At 38.9% G+C, this 23,707-nt stretch overlaps 1 protein-coding gene across 3 annotated transcripts in view; it reads left to right on the top strand.

The window, feature by feature from the left end:
* Positions 1-23,707, top strand: part of ERC2 (ELKS/RAB6-interacting/CAST family member 2) — a 1,144,388-nt gene that overhangs the window by 616,833 nt on the left and 503,848 nt on the right. For 2 of the 3 annotated variants that reach the window (XM_066245244.1, XM_066245243.1), the window contains exon 11: positions 3,095-3,288. In XM_066245244.1, coding sequence (XP_066101341.1) covers positions 3,095-3,288 — 194 coding nt within the window. Of the gene's footprint in view, positions 1-2,176; positions 2,207-3,094; positions 3,289-23,707 lie in introns of all 3 variants that reach the window. The other variant, XM_066245245.1, reaches the window with a different exon arrangement.

The following is a 23,707-nucleotide window of genomic DNA, read 5'->3' as shown; positions in this document are numbered from 1 at the left end:
CAGATTAATCAACCCCTGATATAATTTGAAAAGGCAAGAGTATTACCTAAATGCAAATAAACTGTTTTCTTCACTCCATTTTTAGATAAGGCTCTGGCCTTAGAGCTTTGAAGGAAGCATTGGCTTTACAAGCTCAATTTTCTCCTGTATTTCTTTAGTATAAAGTCACCCCCATTTCTGTAGATCACAGCATAATACACTTGTGCTATACTAGTTAAAAATTTCAGCCCATTCTCTGAAAAGTTGTGGTTCAGGTTGAATAGAACTGATTATCTGCAATATCTTTTATAAATTCCATGGAGACTTTTGGCTCCAACACTCAGCTTGGATCAAGGACTCACCAACCTTCAGTCTTTGAAACTCCTTCTTCTGTTTGAGTCTCTACATGGACTCTGGTGATGACCCAAAAGCATCTATTACTCTCCTATCTCTGTTTGACTTTCTTACAGCTTTCTATTGATTTAAATTATTTTTAAATGCTATCTATAAAGACCTTTATTTAATAACCCTTTCAAAAATTCTGGCACCAATATTGAAAGTGGATTGATGTGAGTCCTTTAATGATACCACTTTTTATAGTTGAAAAGACTACCAACCTATCTAATTTCATCCCCATATTGAAAACCAGCCTTGGATTATTTTCTTCTCTTCAAGAAACAAATAAAGAATGTGCTCATATACCTATTACTAGCAGCTTTCTCTGTAAACCTAGCAGGGAGGCTTCTCTAAGGCATATGTAATATCTTGTCAATGTAAGTTAAATAAACCTATTAACTTAGCTGTATAACAGGCCCCATTGATAGAATACAAATAGTAGAATAATACTCATCATAAAAACACAAATGAATAATACCTTCCACAAATTTGTCATTTCGTAGTTTTCACTGACCGGAGAAAGGCTAATTCATTTGCCTAGTAATAAGACACAGGGCCAAATTTAGAATCTGAGACTTGCAACTAGTCATCCTATACCCAGTTATTAAAAATTGTGATAATAATAATCTTAAGAATAAAAGCAACTAAAATAAACCACAGAGGCTGACTTTGCACTCTTTGTGAATCTTTAAGTCAAGGAAGGAATTTTAATTTGTCAGAAGTAAGCAATCAAAAACATATTCATTTATTTGAGTGTTTTAAGGTACTTGTTACTCAATTTTTTAATTACTTTTTAAAAAATATCATAATGTTATTGTGTAGGCAATTTGAGAAGATTGTCATTAAAAGATTTTTAGCTACCATAAAATAATGCCAGAATTAACATGATCCAAGAATTAACATGATTGTTTTTATTTAGAAATTTAAGAATTGTATTATAAATGCTTTTTTTGTTACAAGAGTAAAGGATTGAGTCTTTTTATCACAAATAAAAATCTTTATTTGGAGTATTTCCTTTTAAAATAGAATATCTACTCTACATTTTAAAGGGGAGATGAACAAATGAAAGTATTAATTACTTCACTTTAAAATAAAATCATTAGATGATTAAGCTCCTAAAGACACGTTAGCTTAGTATCCTCGTTCAGATCATTTTAATTACATTGAAACTGTTTACTAATATATTAGAACAAAACCCAATGTACATACTAAATAAATTAAAAAAAATAATTTCTGAGAAATCTTGGTAAAAAGGGGTAAACAGTATCTAATAGTTTGTTTAAATTGTTACATTTTTCAAGTTCTTTTGCATAGTTGATATTTTTTCTTAAATAAGGAAAAAGATAGTGAAAGCAAATTATTCCCCTTCTATCCTCATGCTTAAATAATATGTTACATGCAAAATATTATTCTAAAAATGATTATTGTCATAAATAAGAAATTTATTTTTATTTATACTAATTTTTAATTATTTTCTACTAAATCATTGCAAAGACTGTCGACCTTTTAACAGCAGTATTAGTATTAATTTTCTAACCATGCATGATTCATTTGACCACACAGTAGCTATAGCTTGCTTGCCTTGTTTTTTCCCTGAAATTAAAAATAAAGGTATAAAAAATACAATGAGCATTTGTTCTACATAGCAAGATAGCAGAACCACTTTAGTGCTCATAAACTGTTAACATTTTATTTCACACATGATTTTGGAAGTACATACATAGATGACTTCTCTGAACCTTCTGTGTTGAATGTGCACTCTTGTTAAACTACTTATTTTTTCCCTGCCTGCTCTTTGAAGAAGTCAATTAGGAATAATGGGAAACAAGGGGTAGGCAAAACATTGCAGTGCAGTGTTATTTCCATCTGTCTGAGAATATTTCAGCCAAAAGTTTATTTTGGGAAAAAAAAAGCCATAACACAGTCTTATACACACAAAACCACAAATACTTTGGCTGCAAATTATTCTGCAGTGTTATTGCTGTGTTGTTGCCATGTCTGTTCTCGTGTGTACAGCTGCCACCCACCCATGCATGTGTTTGCAGATTCTCGTCTGTGTGCTTGTTCATGAACTAGATCCTCCTCCTCCTGGTTCAGGTTAAATTTAATCAACAGAACAAGAATTTATGGGTATGACTGTTAGCTGGAAAGCCCTGCCTTGCTTCCAAGTTTTCCTTTCAAACTACATCTTCTGCTGAAATTTCTGAGTAGGATGAAGTGTTCAGTGATCAACCAGTCTTGTATGTTACTGGACTTTACATATGCCCTTGATGGTTTTTGGAAAAATAATTTAATGTTGTTTTATGTTAGTTTCTCTGTATTGGAAAAGGAAGCTGCTGGTATGAACCACGTTAACTGCGAGATGATTTGTCTTAGTTCTGCTTGTTCAGTGCCCAGGTAGATGTCACAGTCTCTACCCCCACCATCTCTGAGGTTTTGGTGGGAAGAAAGCAAAAAGTAGCAACATTTAATGAAACAAGATATCAACAATGAAAAAAAAACTCTCCAGTGAAACTAACATAATTTAAAATCAACATTGTTCTAAGATAACTGAAATGTGCACCTTTTCCACTTTACTTTTTAACTGACAGTATGCCCATAATTCTTGGTGATTATTATTTATTTTCTCTAAAGTTAATTTCTGGGCCATTGGTCACTGCACTGTCTCTTGTTCTAAATTATTCTCTTAACTATATTCTTTAAAAATATAATGTTGAAGGCTCATAATATTGAAGATGACTCCAGGATGAACCCCGAGTTTGCAGACCGAATAAAACAGCTTGATAAAGAGGCATCCTACTACCGCGATGAGTGTGGCAAGGCCCAGGCAGAGGTCGACCGGTTGCTGGAGATCCTCAAGGAGGTGGAGAATGAAAAGAATGACAAGGACAAGAAGATTGCAGAACTCGAGAGGTAAATTTCTCAGTCATGTTGTGATTAGTCCACAGTGAGTAATCACTGACTGTGCAGGTATCATCTCAGGTCACGGTGGGTTTAGAACGCACATTCATATTTCAAGTTGGAAACAAGTAACAAATGAGGAGTATGGCCTGTTAGGGATGGTGTTGTGTTTCTGTGGGATCCTCAGAAGGCAGTTGGCTTATTTTGTGATGCCTTATGTAGAAACTTCTTACGTATTCAAGAAAATAATGGTCTAGCATTGGTGCCACCAAAGTGTATAGGAAATTAAGGCTTCGACTACCTGAAACCTCAATTTTTTCCCTCAAAGACAAGCATTTCTGGTTTAGCTTTGTCTCAGGCAAAGAATATGGAAGATTATACAGTAGTTGAGAATTTATTCAAGATGGGGGAAGGAAAAGGAGTTCATATCCTTCCAGTGTTTTTGGCACACTACAGTAAATTCATCTTGGGGTTTATCTTTTAGGAGGACTTTATGGCATTTGGTAAATATGTTTGAATAGAGTTCTGAGGCTGACCTAGCCCATAGCAAATTCCCTCTAAAAACAAAGAAGGTGATATTAGGGTTTCAGAATATTTACATTTTTATATAACACATATCTATATTGTATTAACATGTAGTAAGGACTCTAAAAATTAACTATTAGTACTTTTTTCTATATTTCATATAAGGAAAGACTTGCTGAATAATTTTGTGTAACTCCATAACCTTTCAGTATTCCTTATGGGTTCAGTAATAAGGAAGAATTTTTCTTTTCTAGATTCAGTACATCTGGAAGAGATCAGAAAATTTTGAATAAATCACTGAATGTTTGCCAGCTCTAATCGAGCCATTTGTGAGTGCCTAAAGGGCTTCAGGATATATGCAGAATAGCTCTCTATAGTGTTGTGGAGAGAGCATGGGCTTTAGCAATAGAAAGATCTGGGTTCAGAATTTGCCTCTGTTTCATGACAGCTGTGTGACCATGAATCTTGTTAGAAGTGAATCTGTCAGTTTATTAAAATATATCATACTTTGCAGGTACCAATTCCCAGTGTAAGGTGGGACAATTATAACATTATGAAAAGTTGAATGCTAAAAAATAAATCCTCAATATTAAGTGGCTCTGTATTAAATGGATAGATTAGTTCTCAATAAAAAATTCAACATTTTCAAAGATAGCATTTAATATATTCAAAACTCCAAGTCAATTAATAAGCATTTAAAAATCTTAGCATTAAATGGATAATAATCTGATTTTTATTGAGTGTGACCAATTTTAGCAATTAAGACAATAATTTTTCCCCTAGTTAACTGTTCAAATTAAAAATTTTTAAGAGCTTCATTTTAATTTTAAAATGTGGGATTGTTCTGCCAGTCTACCAGTTCTTAAAAACACTGTTACTTTTAGATATATCTACATGGCTATTTTGGACCTATTTTTTAGGATCAAGATTTTTCCTAAAATGCTAGTACAAGATCACAGGGAAGTTATGATCATGTCTCTTTTATTAGTGAAGAAAGCTAAGATCCTGAAAGGTTGTACAACCTTCTGGCTTGGTCTTGTGGTAAGAAAGAGGCAAAATTGTAATGTAGGTTTTCTGTCTCCTAGTTCATTGCGCTGAGAAACAGTGAGCCATTGAGAAGATGCCTTAGATAGTAATACTGATTATATTCATAATAGTAATTAGGATCATAATAATAGGTTGTGTATAGTTTATGCTAACAGTGTATCGAATACTCTTCCAAGCACTTGACCTGCAACAGTGTATACCATTTAATCACACCTACAACAAATCTGCATTTTTTGCATATATTATGTTACAGAATCGTATATTTCTGAGGGAAAAACCAGACATCTGCATTTTATAGATGAGAAAACTATGACTGTATACAAATTAAGTAACTTCCTCAAGATTGCAGAGTTTATAAGAATCAAAGTCTGGATGTGAATCCAGGTGTAATACACGAGTGACAGTGTTTAGTGCCAAACAGTCATTCAGCCAGCAGAGAGGCTTTGCAGCTGGGACACAGGAGATCTGCCTCATCTTTATTAGCTTTCACATTTAGAATGCCTTTGTCTGCACTAAACCAGCTCTCCAGAACTCTAATTGAAAACCAGGATCATCTATTATAAATATTTGCATAAAATAGCATAGCTGTAGTTGGACAAACAGGTCTTAGCTGGACACTCTTTGCCATTAAATCATCAAGAATATTCACGTTTTTATTTCCTCAATATGGAATGCATTAAAACAACAGTGATTTTACAGGCCTTTATCTTTATGTACTTTCTGCACATTTTCTTTATCTCTGCCTTTGCCCCTCCTTAACACTGATGCCTCCCAGGCACTGTAATTCACAAAACGTGTGGTGGGACTCGACTGTCCCAGTTCTCTGACTGCCTGGGTCTTGGGTCCAGCAGCAGAACACAGTCTGGGAAGTGTCTGAGCCCCAGCTCCAGCCAAGGCCCCTAAGGAGTTGGGGGTGGAGATCAGGAGGGCAAATTTCTTGGGAAAAAAAGAGCGCAGCCTTGGCTGCCTTTCTGCAGCCTTATCTACTGGGCTTTGTGTATATTCCTACCCAAGCCTCTTCCGTGACTTGTCAGGCAGCCCTTTTCAAATCGGGCAGTATCTCTATTTGCTGGCTTAAACGACGCAATTCATCCCTCATGATGTTGGGAACTAAAGATTTCTTAGCAATGTAACATTTATCTCCATTTTGTAGTCACGCAGGAGTGTTTGCAATTAATTTTGTGATTTTAAAAACCAAAAAAATTGAACTTGAAATAAATTTGTGGTCTCTGGTCTGTAATGTGACCTACCAGAGTGAAGAGAGCTCTTTTTAAAACCAGCTGGTGTTCTAAGATATTCCAGAACTTCAGTCATGTGCAACCGTAGGTATGGGGTTAGGAATAATTCAGAAGACACTGACACCAGCCTACTCTCTCAGAGGGCAATTCATGTTTGCTTTTTATTCTGTTACTCTTCCCATTTTTTATTTTCCCTGTAGTGTATGCATTCTAAATACTGCATGCCTACCACTTACATGGGTGCATTTACCTCTTCAGTTCCACATGAATGATGTTTTTCATCAGCCATTAAAGATTTTGCTTTTCAAAGTATATATTTGCTTCAGTGTGGTCCTCATGTGCAGTTTTGCCTGTAAACCTTTGCAGTCAACCCTGATGGCTCAGCAGGGAGCTTCTGACCTGGACTGCAGGCTACTCTTGGGAAGTTTGACACAGGTGGCTGGAGAGCCTTGAGCAAGTCCCTGAGAATTGGCCCAAATCAAGCTGAATTCTTTATCAATCACCAGTGCTAGATATCATGCAGGCTACATGATCAAGTAGCTAATTAAACATTAGATACAGTGAAATATATGGTCTCTCTGTATCAGTGTCCATCAAGGTCTCTGAGTTTTATTAGAGTTTCAGAATCAATTCTTTGGTGCCTTCAGGGAAAGAGAGAGGTTAACAAAGTCTGTCAAACAAGAACTGCAGCCAGCTGATTTCTGGCATTTGACCCATAAGAAGGAATCAGTCAAGTGACCTTACATATAATTATCTTACATATGTATGTTAGGGGGTTAGTCAGTATTTATCTAAGGGGCGAGGAATACCCAAATCAAGCCCTCAGTTTACACCCTTTCCCATTGGGGGTTCTACTTCTTCTCCTTGGGGTTCTACTTCTAAGACATAGTATCAGAATAGAGAACAATGTAGCACTTCATATCTGGATCGGGACTGATGCCACCAGACATTTGGACATCAAGTAATCATTTTAGATGCCTAAAAGTACCTTATCTAAGGGTGAGAAACAGACTATTGTTTCTTCTGAATTTGTTTAATAATATGCTGACATAATTCCTTTGATGCCTTTCAGAATCTTTCCATGAAATGCAAACTTGATCTTTATTTATTTTTTTTATAATAGTGGGTTCTAGAAGTCTCATGGTATATGGAAGAAACTTGATACCAGTTCTGTTTGTGTGGATGGATATAAACTCATGTTGCTAAGTAATTTCCACTGATGTTCGTTAATATATTTGAAGGACTTTATTTAAATATGTGGCAGATGGTTTCACACCATCCCCAGGCACCTTTTGGGGAAGGTCATGAATGTCATAGGTCCTTTGAGAATTTGATGGAAAACTAGGAGCCCTTGGAAAAGACAACACAATTTTAAATGTTTGCTTGCTGTTCGGTTTAGGATTCCCTAAAGCCTGGCCATGAATCTCAGCTTGATATACCTCTAATCCAGAAAGATTTGAAGCATGGCTGGGACCAGCCTCACTAGAGCCCCCACAATGACCATGGCCTGACCCAATTCTTATTTTTGATCAGTTGTGCCCTCTTAATTACAAAACACTCTGCAGAGGGACAAATCAGTTATAAGGAATTATTGGATCAATGCTTTCACCATGTGTTTAATTTTGAATTTTCTCTTTGATTGCTATCATTATAGTCAATGCTATTTTCATTAGAAATGCTCTTGTTTAAGCTTTCTCCTGAGAATTGGTTTTTGTCTTTCCTTCCTGTGTGAAATGCTTAAAGCAGGGGTCCCCAAACTTTTTACACAGGGGGCCAGTTCACTGTCCCTCAGACCATTGGAGGGCCGGACTATTAAAAAAAACTATGAACAAATCCCTGTGCACACTGCACATATCTTATTTTAAAGTAAAAAAACAAAACGGGAACAAATACAATATTTAAAATAAAGAACAAGTAAATTTAAATCAACAAACTGACTAGTATTTCAATGGGAACTATGGGCCTGCTTTTGGCTAATGAGATGGTCAATGTCCGGTTCCATATTTGTCACTGCTAGCTGTAACAAGTGATATGACGCACTTCCGGAGCTGTGATGCATGCGTCCTGCGTCACCAGAAGTAGTACTGTATGTGAGCCACGCGGCGCTTTGCGTCGGCATCCTGTGCTCCTTTCACTGACCACCAATGAAAGAGGTGCCCCTTCCGGAAGTGTGGCGGGGGCCAGATAAATGGCCTCAGGTGGCCATAGTTTGGGGACCCCTGGCTTAAAGCTACTTCTTAATAATACGTGATAGTGGGAACCCACTGAGTCGATAACTAGTAAAGAATTCATTTATCAAATTTGTTATTTGCGAATGGTATTGTACAGAGTAACAAAATGGATGTCCAGTGTGTGTTCCTGAGGTCAGCTGAAGAGGATTATGACTCCCCCCAACTTTTTACGGTTTGCTTGCCATTAGAGTCTTTATTGTTTTGACTGATTAGAAGGATATGTTAAAAATTTTTGTACAAGCAAGTTATCTAGGGTCTGGATAGTTTCAGTGATGAAGTATGAGTCTCGTTTTCACAACTGAAAAAGACTACCTTCAGCTTTGAAAGTTCTTCTGTCCTCCCTGTAGAGGCTGATGGGCTGGCGGCCCTGCCCCAGACATCCTCCTCGTGGGGTCTTTGATCATGGCTAGGTGCAGTGTCCTGTGAGCAGCTAAAGTGGAAATCTTTGAACAGAAAGCCAAATTGCTCAGCTCCTTTTTGTTGTGAGGGGTGAAGGAAAAATATCTCAGAGGATATAACCATCCAACTTACTGGTTCAAATAAAATCATTATGACATCAGTGCTTACTGCCAGCTCCAATAGCTTAGTAATGCCCATTTCATTTTATTAAGTAGTAAAATTTAATATGCACACAGATAGGAACTTTATGAACATTCCTCCAGAAGAGGGCACATTCTGGCATTGGGTTGCCAGAGCACACCCCTGGTTCACATCAGTGCTTGCTGTGATGATGTGTATGGGAGCTGATACCTGTGTCTCATATATAATAGTTAATATAACAGCTCACAGCACGGTGTGTGCCCAGGACTTTTGGGTGGTAACAGCAAATAAAAGTTGCTTTACTGTCCTTCATTTAGTTATTAAACCTGGTAATATAACACTAGTTCGCTGTATGTTTAAAACTAATGCGTTTCCTTCCTTTTATTCTCTTTTGCTATCCCCTTTCCTTTCCGCTTATCCTCCAACTGCTGCTTTCACCCTCGCTCCAATCAGCTTGACTCTCAGGTTAGTACTTCCAGTTTTTCTTCTAACCATCTTTCCTTCCTAAGCTCAATTTATTGCTTGCACTTGTTTAACAAACACATTTCTGAAATGGTTTTCCTTTGGCCACCACATTTTCTGTATATGTATATTTTTTATATTTCATCCCATACCTATGGAAGGTCTATTTTATGAGAAGGCTGTATAAGTAGGAAAAGGCAAAGAAGATGGAAATAAATCACTGTTGGATTATTTGATACATTCTGTTTTTGAATTATAAAATCAGTAAGAGGAATCATCGGGAAAACTCCCTAGTGGAAAATTGGCTGCATGGTGATAAAAGTAGACCAGTGGGAAATACAAAATGCAGGATGCTAAATTTAACCCAGGAAAAGAAAAGATTCACCCATGAAACAGCAACTGAAAAGTTAAATTTAATAGTGCAACCCATTCAGATTTTCGCTTAATAAATCACAGTGTTTTGAGAGATTTATAATATCTTTTTTTTAAAGTCACTCTTGAAAATTATCAGTGTGTTGGTAACATATTGAACACACATGTTATTTCCTGTCATTGTTTTGGTTTTTAACATTTTAACTTTATTTTTATTAGCCATAAGACATACTTTAATTACCCTAGGGCATACCATGTGGACCCAAATGTAAAATATGTGCTCCAATATCGTGAAGCAAAATGGACATTTGATTTCAAAGCACATCCCAGCTTTGACTCCTCTAAGTGGGCCCAAGTCAATAACTAGCTCTCCTTTAAGAGAAGGAAGATTTCTCTTTTTGATAATACATAGGGCTATCTGGTGATTTCTTTATCATTGAATGAATAAGTTTACTAAAAGATGCTCATTGTATGATTTGGGCTCCCTAGACTTAAAAAAACCCCACTCACATTAAACTCATAGCCAGTATAATTGCTCTTTTGAGAGGCAAGCTATATTATTTTCTTTTCTTTATTCAGGGTCTGTACTTCTTTGTCCTATCCACTGCTCATCACCTAAGCCACCAGACCAGTGCATTTACACCAGTAGCAGACAATGTCAAAACAAGACCTTTTGTCCACACACCAATTTTGTCCCACCGCCCACTCCCAGCCCTGTGGCTCATAGTCCTTGAAAACCAAACCCCTTCTCTGCTATTTCCACATACCACACAGCTGTGCCACAGAAATTGCCTTGACCTTCATCACACTGAAGGAAGCTGGTTTTCCGTAGTCCCCAAACACAGGATGTACACAGATACTAAAAGCACAGCTGCACAGAACTGCTCTCACCAAACACCTAATGCCTGTTCATTCACTTTCTGGGACCTCGATGTGCAGAAACAGACCTCATAATGTGGGTAGACGAGGAGGGGTGTGGCAGCATGGCATATAAACCCCTCCTCCAAGTTTGGATCTGCTCATTTAATGAAGCTTTAAGCTTTTCTCCTTGCGTATCTTCTTCTTTTCTCTCTTCTTTGCCTTTCCTTTGCTACTCCTAATCTGTTCCTGTCAATATTGAAGCCCTTGAGACCAGGGACCCCTTTTACTCGAACACATCAGGCTTCCCACCCGGGCCTTCAGATGTTGTCCATAAGCACTCTACTGTGCTGTTTGTTTTCTTTTGTTTTGTGCTCCAGGCACTGTGTCGTGTGGTGGTTATCTTTTTTCTATTTCGTGGTGAATGAACATGAACTCTGACTCTCAGAAGACAGGATGCAGGGTTAGGGCTGGGAGAGGTCATAGGTTATGGGGATTTTTTCTGGACAGAAGGCCATGTATGCTGATTGGGTTTCGTAAAATGTCGGACTAAGCTTCATTAAGTGACTGAATATAGTGATCAAATCAAGATTTGGATAATGTCAATATTACTTTATGTCCTGTCCCAAATGAACATGATGGGGAAAATGTGCAATCCCTATAAACAATCTCTAGTTACATTTTTAGTGTGGGAAGAGTCGGGGAGCCCTGCTCTTGTAGACACAAAAGAGTCTGTAGGGCCCTGGAAGCTCTCTGGAGCTTTGACAGGTTTCCAGAGTTAACTGGACTTTCTTCCCAGCTGCTTCAAGGTTTACTGGTTAAAACAAAGTGAAACGTAAGGATTGGTTGAATGCAGGCTCGCCACCCGTGTGCTTTGTCTGTATGGCTCACGATTGAGATACATATATTTGTGTGTGCATATATACAGATATATGTTTGTATATACATATGTGCATATAACTTTACATTTATCACGTATTTAAAAAACTAATGTCTGATCTTCCTTACCATAGAAGTCTGAAGTCTGCCTGATCCTTCTCCATTGCCCAATTTGAAGTTTGAAAAATTCACTAACTCTTGGGTCATTTCTATGTTCAGTAGACTCCACGGGAACTTTTCCTCTCCAACTACTTTCTTGAAATGGCCTCACTTTCTTTTTCAGTTCTATGTAGACTCCCATGCTTAAATTCAGGTGAACAGATACTAAGTACTGGGTTTGGTAAAATGCAAATGTCACACTGTAAGCCCGATTAGGCTCTCACTCCAGAGAACTCCACTTCTGTCCAGCATCTCCTCACACACAAAACAGTGGGAAGCTGGAGCTTGAACAACCCGTGTTGTACTGCGGGGGAGGGTTTAAGTAAAATTCACTCATTGCCAGGAACTATTTGTGAGATTAGTGTATGACTTATGAAATGAAGTTATCTAGATAAATGTATGCTGCACTTGACAAAAAATAAAAAAGTGTCCTTTGGGAATCTGTTCAAAATCCTGTCTGAGAAGCAACCCAACAAAACCAGAAGGTTCAGGCCTCTCCTGAACTCTCTTCTCCTCCAGTTTGCTTTGGCTCCTGGGTCAGCTGCTGCCTTGTTTGTGCCTCAGTATCCCTTCTTGGAGAGAAGGTGCTGTCTCACACAGGTCTCCTGGGATCCTGTCTGCACATGTCCGGTTTGGGGTGGGTGGGTATTGGTGACGAGCCTGGTGCACCTCCCCGGCAAGCAGGCTCCGGCTGACGGCTGGCACCTGGCAGCAAGCGTGAGCTCATTGTTACAGTCACTTCAAACAATTCTACCAAAATAAACTCTTTGTGATGTTTCCCCAAAGCTGAGCCCTGCGCCCTCTATCCCTCATTCTTCCAGCAAGAGATGAAGTCACTCCTCCCGGACCTCAGAGGCCTGTTGCCCAAAGAAGTAATGAAAAACATCTTGCCCAGAACATCCCCTAGCTGTCCTGCAGTCTGCTGTTTGTAGGGTCTGTTCTGGACCCCATTTCCTCCACAGTACGTAGTGAGCACCTCCTGTGTGCCAGACTGGGCGCTGCAAGCTGGCCTGCTACTTTTGAAAACTGGCTGATGAAAACCTGATCAAACTGTTTAAGAAATGCTACCCACTCCATTCCTTTTTCGTATTCAGAGATAGAAATAGCAGAAGTAGCAGCAACGATCATTACAGTGAGCATTAACGAAGTGCCAGTGCTGCATTAATCACCTTATGTAGCATTTACTTCTCATTTCTTCTATATTAGAGAAGAGGAAACTGGAGTCATGACAGGGAACTATTTTGCCCCAGCTAACACGGAGTGTAAGTGGGGATGTTGGGGATCCCCCCCCCAACCCATCCTGCCTGATTTACAGGTTGCATTTTTTGCTGTTTCAGCTCCAGCTGCCTGGGAAAACCCCTGAGAAGCCCTGCAGTCAGGAAGATTGTGGTTGTGTTCATTCTGCAGTTTCCCAAATACAGTGTTCATAGACTGTATTCCAGGAAGCACTGTGAGGAAGCCCTGTGAGCTTCATGCCTGTTCCCCACCTCACCTCTTGGCCTGAGCTGGTTTCTTGTACACAAATCCTGGCCCTCCAGGGCCAGCCCAGGTGTCACCTCCAACACTGTGGCTCCTTCAGCCCTCAGGCAGAAGCAGTTTTTCCCTTTCCTGACATCCTCAGTGCTCTCTGTCTGACCCCTTTCCCTGGCTGTTGTCATACCCTACCTCAAGTTAAGGGGTTATTAGTGTGTCGTGTCTCCTAGTAGATGGCAGACTCTAGCTTGATGCAGTGCTGTGTGTGCTGCTCACGGGAGGGGGTGGGCACACTCCTGAGTGCTGTTGAGTAAATGACAGTTGGAGAAAGCTACTTCCATTAGCTCATCTCACTCTGTCCCCACAGAGATTTGCTGGTGGCTCTTTCTGGAGCCTGAATTCACAGCCCTGGATATCTGCTCTAGCTCCAGATGGGAAGCCTTAAGAAAAGAAGTGATTGTTTTTTATGAAGTTGGATGCTTGAAAATTCAAGAAAAGAAAAACACAAATGAAAGGCGAGGGGGAAAGATCTCCCTCTGAAATTACCTCATTTTTTTCCTTGCTCTCCTACATCTCATCCTTCCTTCTCTTCTCTCTTCCTGCTTCCCTCCTATTTCTCTCCCTCCTCCTTCCATCCCTCTCTCTCTCTCCCTTACCCCTTCCCTCCTTTCATGGCTATGCACTGAAATCCTTCTCCATGCAAGGGTCTGTGCTGGGTGTTGGGAATATAGCAGTAAAAATGACATGACCCCTCCCCTCCTTGAATTCAAAGACCAACACTTCCTATAAGGAAGGATTTGGCCACCAAGAAAAATAGTTTTCCCCATTTGTACTAATAACTGGAAAAACTGGGTTTCAGGTGTTTTTTAAAACTCCCTTTCCTGTTGGCGTTGAGGGGGTTATCCACAGGTCAGACAATCATTTCCCTCCTTAAAGCTGCCTTATACTAAGCTGACATTTCTGGTGAAGTGTCAGAAAATTTTATGCCCAAGCAGAACTGGGAGAAAGCCAGAAATCAGTTGATTTTGCTTCGGGTGCAACTATATTATTGGGGATGGGAAAAAATTGTTTTCCCTGATTTACAGCTCCTGCAAACATAAAGTGGGTTCTATATTTAGAAATGGTTTTGAACTTTTGAGGGGTTGCCAGGGGTTGGTTCTTGCACATTTCTGACCTGGCCTTGGAGGGACTTGCCATGGCTAACATTCTGCTGAGGCAGCTCCAATTTGTAGAGCTAGGGCTTTCTCTGTTCCGTATTATTTTCACTTTGTCATTTTTGCTTGAGTTGCTGCTCTGGCACTCTGTCCCCTCTGGGGTGGCGAGGAAGATGGGAGGAACACAATTTGCATTGAAGCTGAAATGTTTTGTGGTGTACTGTGTTTCTGGGGTTTCTTGGAGATGAGTAAAACCATTGTCAACTTGCAAATCTGTTAAGAGAATGACAACAGTAAGAACAACAATCGCAAAATCAAGACATAGTTGTAGGTTGGCCCAATACAATGGCTCCAGAATGTGAGATACCAAGTTGGTAGAATTACCCATTCATTTGTAGTTTTCAAAACCTTTTCCCCTGTTCCTCCCCTACTCCTGGCTTTTGGTTGGTACTACCATATGGATGAATATCAGCAAATAGTAAATCTCTGAAAATATGTTAGCTTTTTCTGTAAATGTTGAGAAGGGGAAGGAATTAAAAAAAATAGTTTCTCAGTATTATTATAAATCACTTTCTAGAAAAATAATACCTTATTTTCTTTATATGGCTTTTCTTATGAAATGTGAATTCTATCACTTCATTATCCACAATACCAGCTCAAGTGGTAGGGAAACCTATCCAGCTAGTGACTGGGACTTTCTTTCGTATTGGGTAAAGGTGTGTGGAATTTTCACACTGTGTAATGATGCATTTTTGCAAAGCCTACATTTTGGGGACCTATATAAAATGAGTGGGTACTGTGTATGTTTCTCTAGAGAAAATACTGTGTTGTTAGTACATCTAATAAAGGCTTTGGAGATTTTCTTTGTAAGGAATTCTGATGATTTGAGTATTTACCACTCTTTATTAATTTACTCTAAATTTAATGAATGCTAAATAGATAAAAATAGAAGGATAGGAAGGCCAAAAAAATGACTGATTTTGCTTGGATGCAACTCTTTTCTCAGGGATACAAAAAAAGTTGTTTTTTCCTAATTTATAGCTTCTTAAAAAATAAAGTGAGTTGTGCAGAATTATTTTTTGTAGAAAAACTTTAATTCTAGAAGTATAGAATAGGTCAGGGAATGAAAACAAGTTTTGCCTTGAATAACCTTTCATTGCTCCTTTTTGAGTCCGAGAGCAAGGAGACTTATGTTTTAACTCCAGCTTGTCCATTGACCGTCTGATTGGTAACATTGTTAATATGAGCTTTATTCTTACTGATATATACAGAGCTAAGTGTTCAGTGACTTATGCTTTACCATAATGTTTTCAATGAAAGTTGAAAAGTGTGTGATTCTTGGTGTGTTGAATAAATATACTATTTCTTGTGAGACCCCCTACACATAATTGTGAAGACACAACATTGAACATAAGAAACTGTAGTTAGTTTAATGTGGGGCAAGGGCAGAACTTTATACAGGGAATTGCTTTGCAAAATTTTACTTCAGTTCTTGACAAAATATCTTTAGAAAGTTTTGAGAACATAAGCATAACCTTTCTCAGATGGGAGCATGATGTAGCAGAATCATCTCGCACTGGCCTTTGGTGTTGATCAACTGCAATGTTCCTGTGGCTGGACAGATCTTGATGTGATGTGTGAGTTGAAGTGTAAGAGAGTGGTTTTAAATTTAACTTCAGAGTCCTCTGTTATTTAATCATATGTCAGTTTGATGGTTCCAAGGACAGCACAAAATGTTGCTCACAGATAATTACCGTGGAGAGAATGAGTTGGTTATAATAATGAATAGCCGGGAATCTCCTGATAACCTGTGATGAGTGGGCCATGGTGAGAAACACTCACTGGGCAACTGGCACATAGGTGTGCTATCGCTTTGGTGAGTGTGGGTACTCTTCTGCCACCTCAGCATGCAAAGCAGGGGCTTTTTAGGGATTCCTCAGCAGATAAAGAACACTGCTGCTGGATGTTGCATGTGTCATCTATCCTAGACCTGCTATTTCTTTTTTATATTAGTATTTCATTTATTATCTAGGCTATTCAAATAGCTAGCTATTGTCAAAACATTACATATAGAAAATTAAATAAACTCCATCCTAAGAAACAATATCATCATGCCCCCTGCATGTTGGACACACGCCCACATATCTTTAAACTTATCCCTGTATTTGTAAAATGGGGACAATTGTGTTATAGCTTGTTCCTCATGAGCTTGTGACCAGGATGCACATTGAGTGTGGTGATGGTTGTGGTTGTCATGGTTACGGTTGTAATGAAGCTTGAATGCCAAAAGGAACAGGTGAAAGTAAGGAGTTCATGCAACAGAGAAAGAGGAGATGATCCTGTTGAGTCAATCTTCTTTGTTTTCCAGTTGTACAAAACCTGGTTGCTAGAATAAAGACTTTAGACCTTTCTCCCTATTAAACAATGAAGAGATTTTGAGGGAAAGGTTGAAAACTGTTAATCAAATAGGTTTGTAAATATGATATATATGTTTGCTCGCTTATACAATAGTTTGCATTGGGTGTGGGAGACAAGCTGTAAGCTGACAAGGTCCTTATAGTCTAAGAAGGCTTAGTTTTAAGACTAAGCCTTTCCCACCCTTTTAATACTAAGATCTTCTCAAAACTAAGCTTTTCCCCCACACCCTTGACTGTTGCATAATAAGGGGTAGTGCATTCTTATGAGGAATCCCATTTATGCCTCAGATAAGTGGCTTTGTATCAGAGACTTCTTTATTTGAATATTGGCTTAAAGGCTTTAATTTTCTATATTCTAAAATGAAGCAGAGGGCTTTCACTCACTGAGTTTCTGCCATTAGCATTGCAGAGGAGAGGCAGCCAAAATAGCGGAGTGCTGAAGGAGAAACCAGTTTGTGCAGAGTTTATGCAAAGAGAAGGAGACGGGAAACAGAGGCGAATAAGGCTGGTGAGGTAGAAACCTTTGATTCTAGGAATACTCAGATAAGTCAGTGGCTTTGGGAGCCCTGAATAGAAAGGGACGTATTTTCCCACTATGTGTATTTTCTCGCCTGCCAGGTGTGAGCTAGGATTAAAGATAATGACCCACCAGATCTTGGCTCCGTTGTTTCATTACTGTCATTGTTGTTTCATTACCTGAATCAAATGTGAACCTACGTGGGCCAGGCGGCTCTGATGGTGGCCATGGCTACTGGCTTTACAAAAACAATATCATCCTTCTGAACACCTTTATTCTGAGTAATATGGATAAGTAAACTTAGAAAATTTGTTGTATGCTTATTGAAAAGTAACCTTTATATACATATTAGTGATCTAATTCATTTACTACATCATTGATTTATATAAACATGTATTTTAGATTTTTTTGGGGGGGTACTAAACAGACAGGATTCAGCCACAGCCCTTTTATACCTGTACATAAAAGGACCTGATATTAAGTTTAGAAGATAGGCCAAGTACCCAAGTGTGTTCCTTCATTCATTTATTTCCTTTATCATTAACTTACTCACTTTCACCATATAGGAATTGTATGTCTGCTCTATTGTAGGCTCTGTAATGTGTCATAACTAGAACTATCCTCAGAAGCAGCTTCTAGAGGGGTAGAAGCAAAACAATTGGACTTACAGAATGTCATTTATTCCAGTGGTATAATATAATACACACTGTTCTGCAGCTTCATTTTCTTTTTTAAATAAAATATCTTTGAGATCTTTCCATAAATAACTTTTCATTTCTTTTTAGCTCTACATACTGTTGCATTTTACTGGTATTCCCCTGAAGGACTTTTAGGTTGTTTCAAGTCTTTTCCTCTATTATAGTCTACTATAATTAATAACTTTGAATATGTGTATGATTGTATATGTAGGGTAAATTTCTAAACGTAGAATTTCTAGGACAACACATTTCTAAATTTTCTAGATTTTGCTCGTTCCCTTCTACAGAGACTAAACCACTTACAGTCTTATCGGTAGCATTTTTAAGAGTGTCTTCATTCTTATTAACTCTGTTAGTTTAGTATTATTGATCTGTGTCAGTTTAGAAGATGAGCAATGGAATTTAAGTGTAGTCTTTATTTGGGTTTATCTTATTATAAGTGAAGATGGACATCTTTAAGTATGTGTATAATTTATCAAATGTTGTTGATAATTTTTTGTTTCTTCCTAAAAGCTCTTTATATATTAGGAAAATTGCCCATTTGTCTTTGATTTTAGTTTGAAATAGTCCCTCTGCCTATTTGTATATATTTTATTTTGCTAATGGTTGGTTTTGTTATATAGAAATTTTTAAAAATTATTTTTATATAGTCAATTATATTCAGGCTTTTTTATGTCTTCTGAATTTTGTGTCATAGTTAGAAAATTCTTTTACACTACAACAGTATAAGAACAATTGTCTTGGGGATTTTTTTGGTATTTTTATGGTTTGATTTTCTGCATTTAGTCTTTGAACCATCTGGAATTTATCTGTAAGGTATGAAGTATGGATATAACTTTATTTTTTTCTAGGTCAAGTGAAGTTTAAATGTCATTTCCTTCATTTGCCTTTTTGCTGGAGCTAGCCCAGTTCAGATTAGGTTTGTCTGTTATAAATTCATGTAATTTCCCACTAGAACATGAAGCACTATCTTAATTCTTGTTCAACATCTGTCTTTCAGTCTAGAGTGGGAATTCCATCTGGAAAGGACCTGTCCTTTCCACCCAGTGCCTGTAAAATAGTAGACACTTAATATTTATAGAATGAATTAATGATGTGAGTTCTAAAGAAGTGAAGTTATGAGGTGGTAGAAATTATGAGTAACTAGAAGCAATAGAAAAGGCATGCAGAGTGGAATGTGAGCCATTGAGGCTCACATAGACGGGGACTGAGTCTCAGGGAGGACATGGTGGGAAATTAGTCAGCTCTTGCTATGCAGGACATTAGAACTTCCCTGGATCTGGAGGCACTTGATTCCCCTGCGGAGCTTTCCCATCCTGAGACCCAGCAGGAATATCATTTGTGTTTCTTCTGGGGAAGGCAGATTTCTCAGCTTTCCCTGGGTTTAGTGAGCCCTACCTATACAACTGAGATTCCTGCCCGACTATTGCTGGATGGAGCTAGAAGTGTAGAAAATATGGCAAGAGTTAAGAACAGAGAGGTTTTTTTCCAGGCTGTGTTTTAGATGTTTTAGAATAGTTAGGTAGCCCTGTCTAGAAGGCAGTTTGGAATGAAAATCTGGAACTGGACAAGAAGCATTACCCATGGCAAAGTACGACAAACTCTATATGAATGTCATAGACATTCAGAGCCAAGAGGGGTTGTGAAAGTGTCTACTAATGTGATGGTATTTTTGCTGGACCACAAAAAATCAAAAAGATGTATCAAATATAGAAGGAAGTGGGGAGCATGAGCAAAGGTGACAGAGGGAGGAAGGTACAGGTGTGCTCAGAAGAGAGGGTGGGGTTCTGTAACTTAAACTCTGCAGTTGGGGGAAGAGTGAGGAATAAGAGTTTGCCGGGACAGGGAAGGTCTCAAGTGCTTTAGTTAAAGATCTGGAACTTTTTGCCCTGGCGAGAGTACAGCCAGGAGTATCCTCTAGAAAGATTAACTATATAGTATCACTGTGCTGGGGGGGGTAGCAGTAGCCCCAGCAAGGAGGGACTATGGTTCTGAAATAAGGTGGGGGTGGCACTAGAAGTGAAGAGGAAGAAATAGGTTTAAGAGATGCAAGGATAATTAACAACCAAATAGACAAAACACAAAAATCAATAGCTTGTATATGTATTCGTTAGCTTCCAGAAAAAACTAAAGGACCATATTTTAACAAGAGCTAGCAAGACAGAAAAGAACACACAAATAAACAAAACTTAGTTACTGTAATAGCAGTAAGAAAATAGAGGTGTGGGGGCAAGTATTTTGTTCAAATTCTCTGTTGGTGTTACTGTTGCTGTTATAGCAGCAGAAATAAGACAAGACTTAGTTGAGTATTGATTTGGTATTAGGCATGGTGCTGTGCATTCTTGAAGGTTTATCTCAGATTTTCTTTGTGGTAACTTCAAGTAGTTGCTATGACTTGTGAGATGAGGACAGCTCATAGGCTCAGAGAAATTAAGTAACTTGCCCACTATCATACAGCTGTTAATGGAGCCAAGATTCAAACTGAGCTGTTCTGACTCCAGAACCAAGAATCAACCACTGCATCCTATTCCGCAGTGAGAATTTTTGTGCTAGGATAAATTGATTTGGCCCAAAAACCCCTGGTACCATAGGGACCAGTCTTTAATGTGCTTTTTTTGGGGTGGAAAGCAGTTTCTATAGTACAAAGTATTCCAAGTGCTGATGAAAACCTCTTATAATGGAAGTTGAGAAGCTGTTTGTGTTGGCAGTTCTAGCAGCCTTTTTGAGCTGCTGGTCTGAGTCTTCACTCACTCTTGAGTAGGAATGTGGAATTTCTCTTTTTGGAGAGAGTTTGAGTGGGCCCAGTGAGTGGCCTTTCTGGAAGCAGCAGTGGCTTTGTAGACTGGAGACGGTCATCAGCTCTGGACGGGCTTCAAGAAACATCGTCAGCGGAGATGGGGGAGACCTCAGGCGATCTATCCTCCTGCCTGCCTGACACAGTTCCCAGCGGGGATTCTGGGGAAGTAGCCAAGAGAAAAGATGTATTTCCAGGAGGGTTTTTCTACTTCTTCCAGGAATCGTTCTTAGGACTGCTCTGTGGGGCCCCACACAGTGTGATCAGAGACTTCCAGCAGTGTAACAGTTGAAAAGAAAGAAGGTCTTTGTTGTGATAAATAATGATTTTCCTTTTGGAAAAAAAAAAAAAAAAGAACTGCCCCAAACAAAAAAAACCCCTCTATGATAGAAAGATGGTCTTCCCTGTAGCATGATGGCTGCAGCTCCCTGGCTCTTGTCTGAGATGATGGGAGGGCAGGCTGCACACAGCAGAGGCTGAGAATTCAAACCTGTGTCCTCGTGCCCCAGTCTGGGTGCTGAGTGGTCTGCAGAACCATTGCTTTCCCATCATCATTTAGGTCAAACGGCAGGATCATGCCATCAAAATGCAGGATCTTCTTCCTACAGAGCCTTTTTTTTAAACTTTTAAACTTTGAAGCTTTAATGAATTTAAAGCTTCAGTCTGTCTGCCTGAGAGAAGGGCTCTGTGCTGGCTTCTCATTCTCATCGCTTCTGAGGGATGTGGGATTTCTCTTCTGTGTGGGGTTTGTCGGTCTGTTTGTGTACCTGCTCATCTCCCAGAGATATTTCACTTTTGTCCAATCCGTCAAAATTAACATGTTTTGGATAGAGTGAGCAACACAGCTTTCTTCAACTTTTCCATAATTTAAGTGTTATTTGTAGGTTTTTATTTTCATCAAACCATCAAACTAATAAGTTTTGTAAAGTTTAAAAACACTCAAGACCCTATGATTTTAACGTGATTTGGGGAAAGGTAACTCTCAGTGTGTTTCTCTGAAAGCTTCACTGCTGTTCATTAAGCACTTTCAGTGGGCCAGGCTCTGTGCACAGCACTCAAGTGTGACATTTTGCTCTAACCCTCCCCAGCACCCTGGGAGGAGCGTAGGGCTAATTTGACATGGGCAAACGAGTAAACTGTGGCTTTGCGAGGTTGTTGGTAGCCTTTTCAAGGTCACTGTGAATTGAGGCCAGGTTTGTCTCAAGAGCAAGGGACATGTGGATCCAAGCAGACATGGATGCTTTCTTTCATGCCATGATAAAAACAATTAGAAAGTAATTTTGTTCTGATGGTAAAGGGGAGCAGGGCTTTGTTTTAGAAAGGTGCTCTTGTACTCCTGATACAGTTGAAATTGGACTTCTCGCCTTTTCCTTCACTTACCCCCCTCTCAGCTCTCTATGTACTTTGCATTTGGTCCAGGAACACATCCACCTAGGTTTCTAAGAGAGGAACCTGCAAGTGCTCCCTGGCTCATCCCTCACTATGTCTAATCCACCAAATTTCATTCTAATCACTTCCTTTTCCCCTTCTAGTTGCTGTTGTCACAGTTGGGCATTTGGTCCATTGCAGTAGCCTCCAGAGAGTCACAGTCTGCCTCATCATCTTCTCTAGATAAAATCAGCAAGGCAGCACCCTGGGCCTCAAAGCTCTGGTTGCCTCCTCCTCATCCATTGGACAAAAGAGCAAACTCTGTGCCTGGCTTACGAAGTTCTTCACACTCTGGTCCCAGCTGGCTTTCAAGTCTTATTTTAAAGCCGCACATACATGCGAAGCTACTGCACCTCCTCATATCCTATTCCATGTTTGAATCACTGAATTATTTCTTCCTATACTTGCTAGACATTTCTATCCCTCTGCCTCTGAGCAGACTCTTCCCATTAACTCAATGCCTCTTTCCTCCTCTTTCCGTGCAAAACTCCTACTTGCCCTTGATGTTTCAATTCACATGTCACTCTCTGCTTCTTCTCAAAGGACAGGGTTCCACCCTGTGTTCTGACAGTACTTAGTTAAGGTTATTGTAATAAATATTTTGTGATTTCAGCTACACATTTCTCCTTTGCACTAAACTTTGAACTATGTAATGATAAAGATATTTGCCTTTTCATCTTTGTGTCTTCAGTTCCTGATGCCTGGTTAGTATATATTTATACTTCATACATGTTTGTTGGATGAGTAGATAGATGAATGGATGGAAGGCCAGATACATTGGCATCAGGGAAACCAGATAGAAACTATTTCAGTGTCTGGGCAATGAGAACAAAGATCTGAACCAAGATAACAGCAATGAGCATAGAAAGGAGGTGACTGTATTAATAGATACTTTAAGTTAAATGTAATGGGCAGTTCATGCTGATCCGTACATGGGTGAAAGGGTGAGGAAGAAGGAGGACTATTCCTTGACTCTCAGTCTTTGATAACTGTGGTTCAGAAGAAACTGCAATCAAGTAGGGTGATCTTTGGCTGTGGAAAGGGGACAGTTGAGAATTCAGTTGTGAACATATGCAGCTATATGTCAGATGCTCAGACAGAGTGTTCAATAGACATTTGAAAATTGAGAAGCTTGCAGAGCCTTGACTCCAGAGAGTGGGATTCAGGGTGTGGCCTGGCATTTCTTCTGTCAGTTCTCTGTCACTTAACAGCCTTTTCTCCACTTCTAGTCTGTATTATCTTGCTGTGGAAAGATGTTCACACATATTATAAAACACACAGCATTTTCCATTGTGTTTGTAAAGGGAGACGTTGTGTCTATTTGTGCATTATGCATAATAATATTCTTGGAAAGACTGACAAAAAACTCTTAATATTGGGAATTTTATTGAGGGGAAGGAGTTATAAAAGGACTATAACTTTTTAAAAATATAGTTTTTATACTATTTAATTTTTTATTGCTAGCATGTATCATCTTTTTATTAAGCTATAACTTCTGTACCATAAAATTTACCCTTATAATTTTGTGGTTGTTGATATATTTACAAAGTTTTGCAACCATCACCACTATCTAATTCCAATTAAATTTTATCTCCCCAGAAGGAAAGAAGGAAGAAGGAAACCCCATACCCATTAGCAG

The sequence above is a fragment of the Saccopteryx bilineata genome, chromosome 10, assembly GCF_036850765.1.
Source record: "Saccopteryx bilineata isolate mSacBil1 chromosome 10, mSacBil1_pri_phased_curated, whole genome shotgun sequence".
Classification (NCBI taxonomy): Eukaryota; Metazoa; Chordata; class Mammalia; order Chiroptera; family Emballonuridae; genus Saccopteryx; species Saccopteryx bilineata.
The sequence above is the reverse complement of the archived record's forward strand: the minus strand, read 5'-3'. Positions and strand labels throughout refer to the sequence as shown.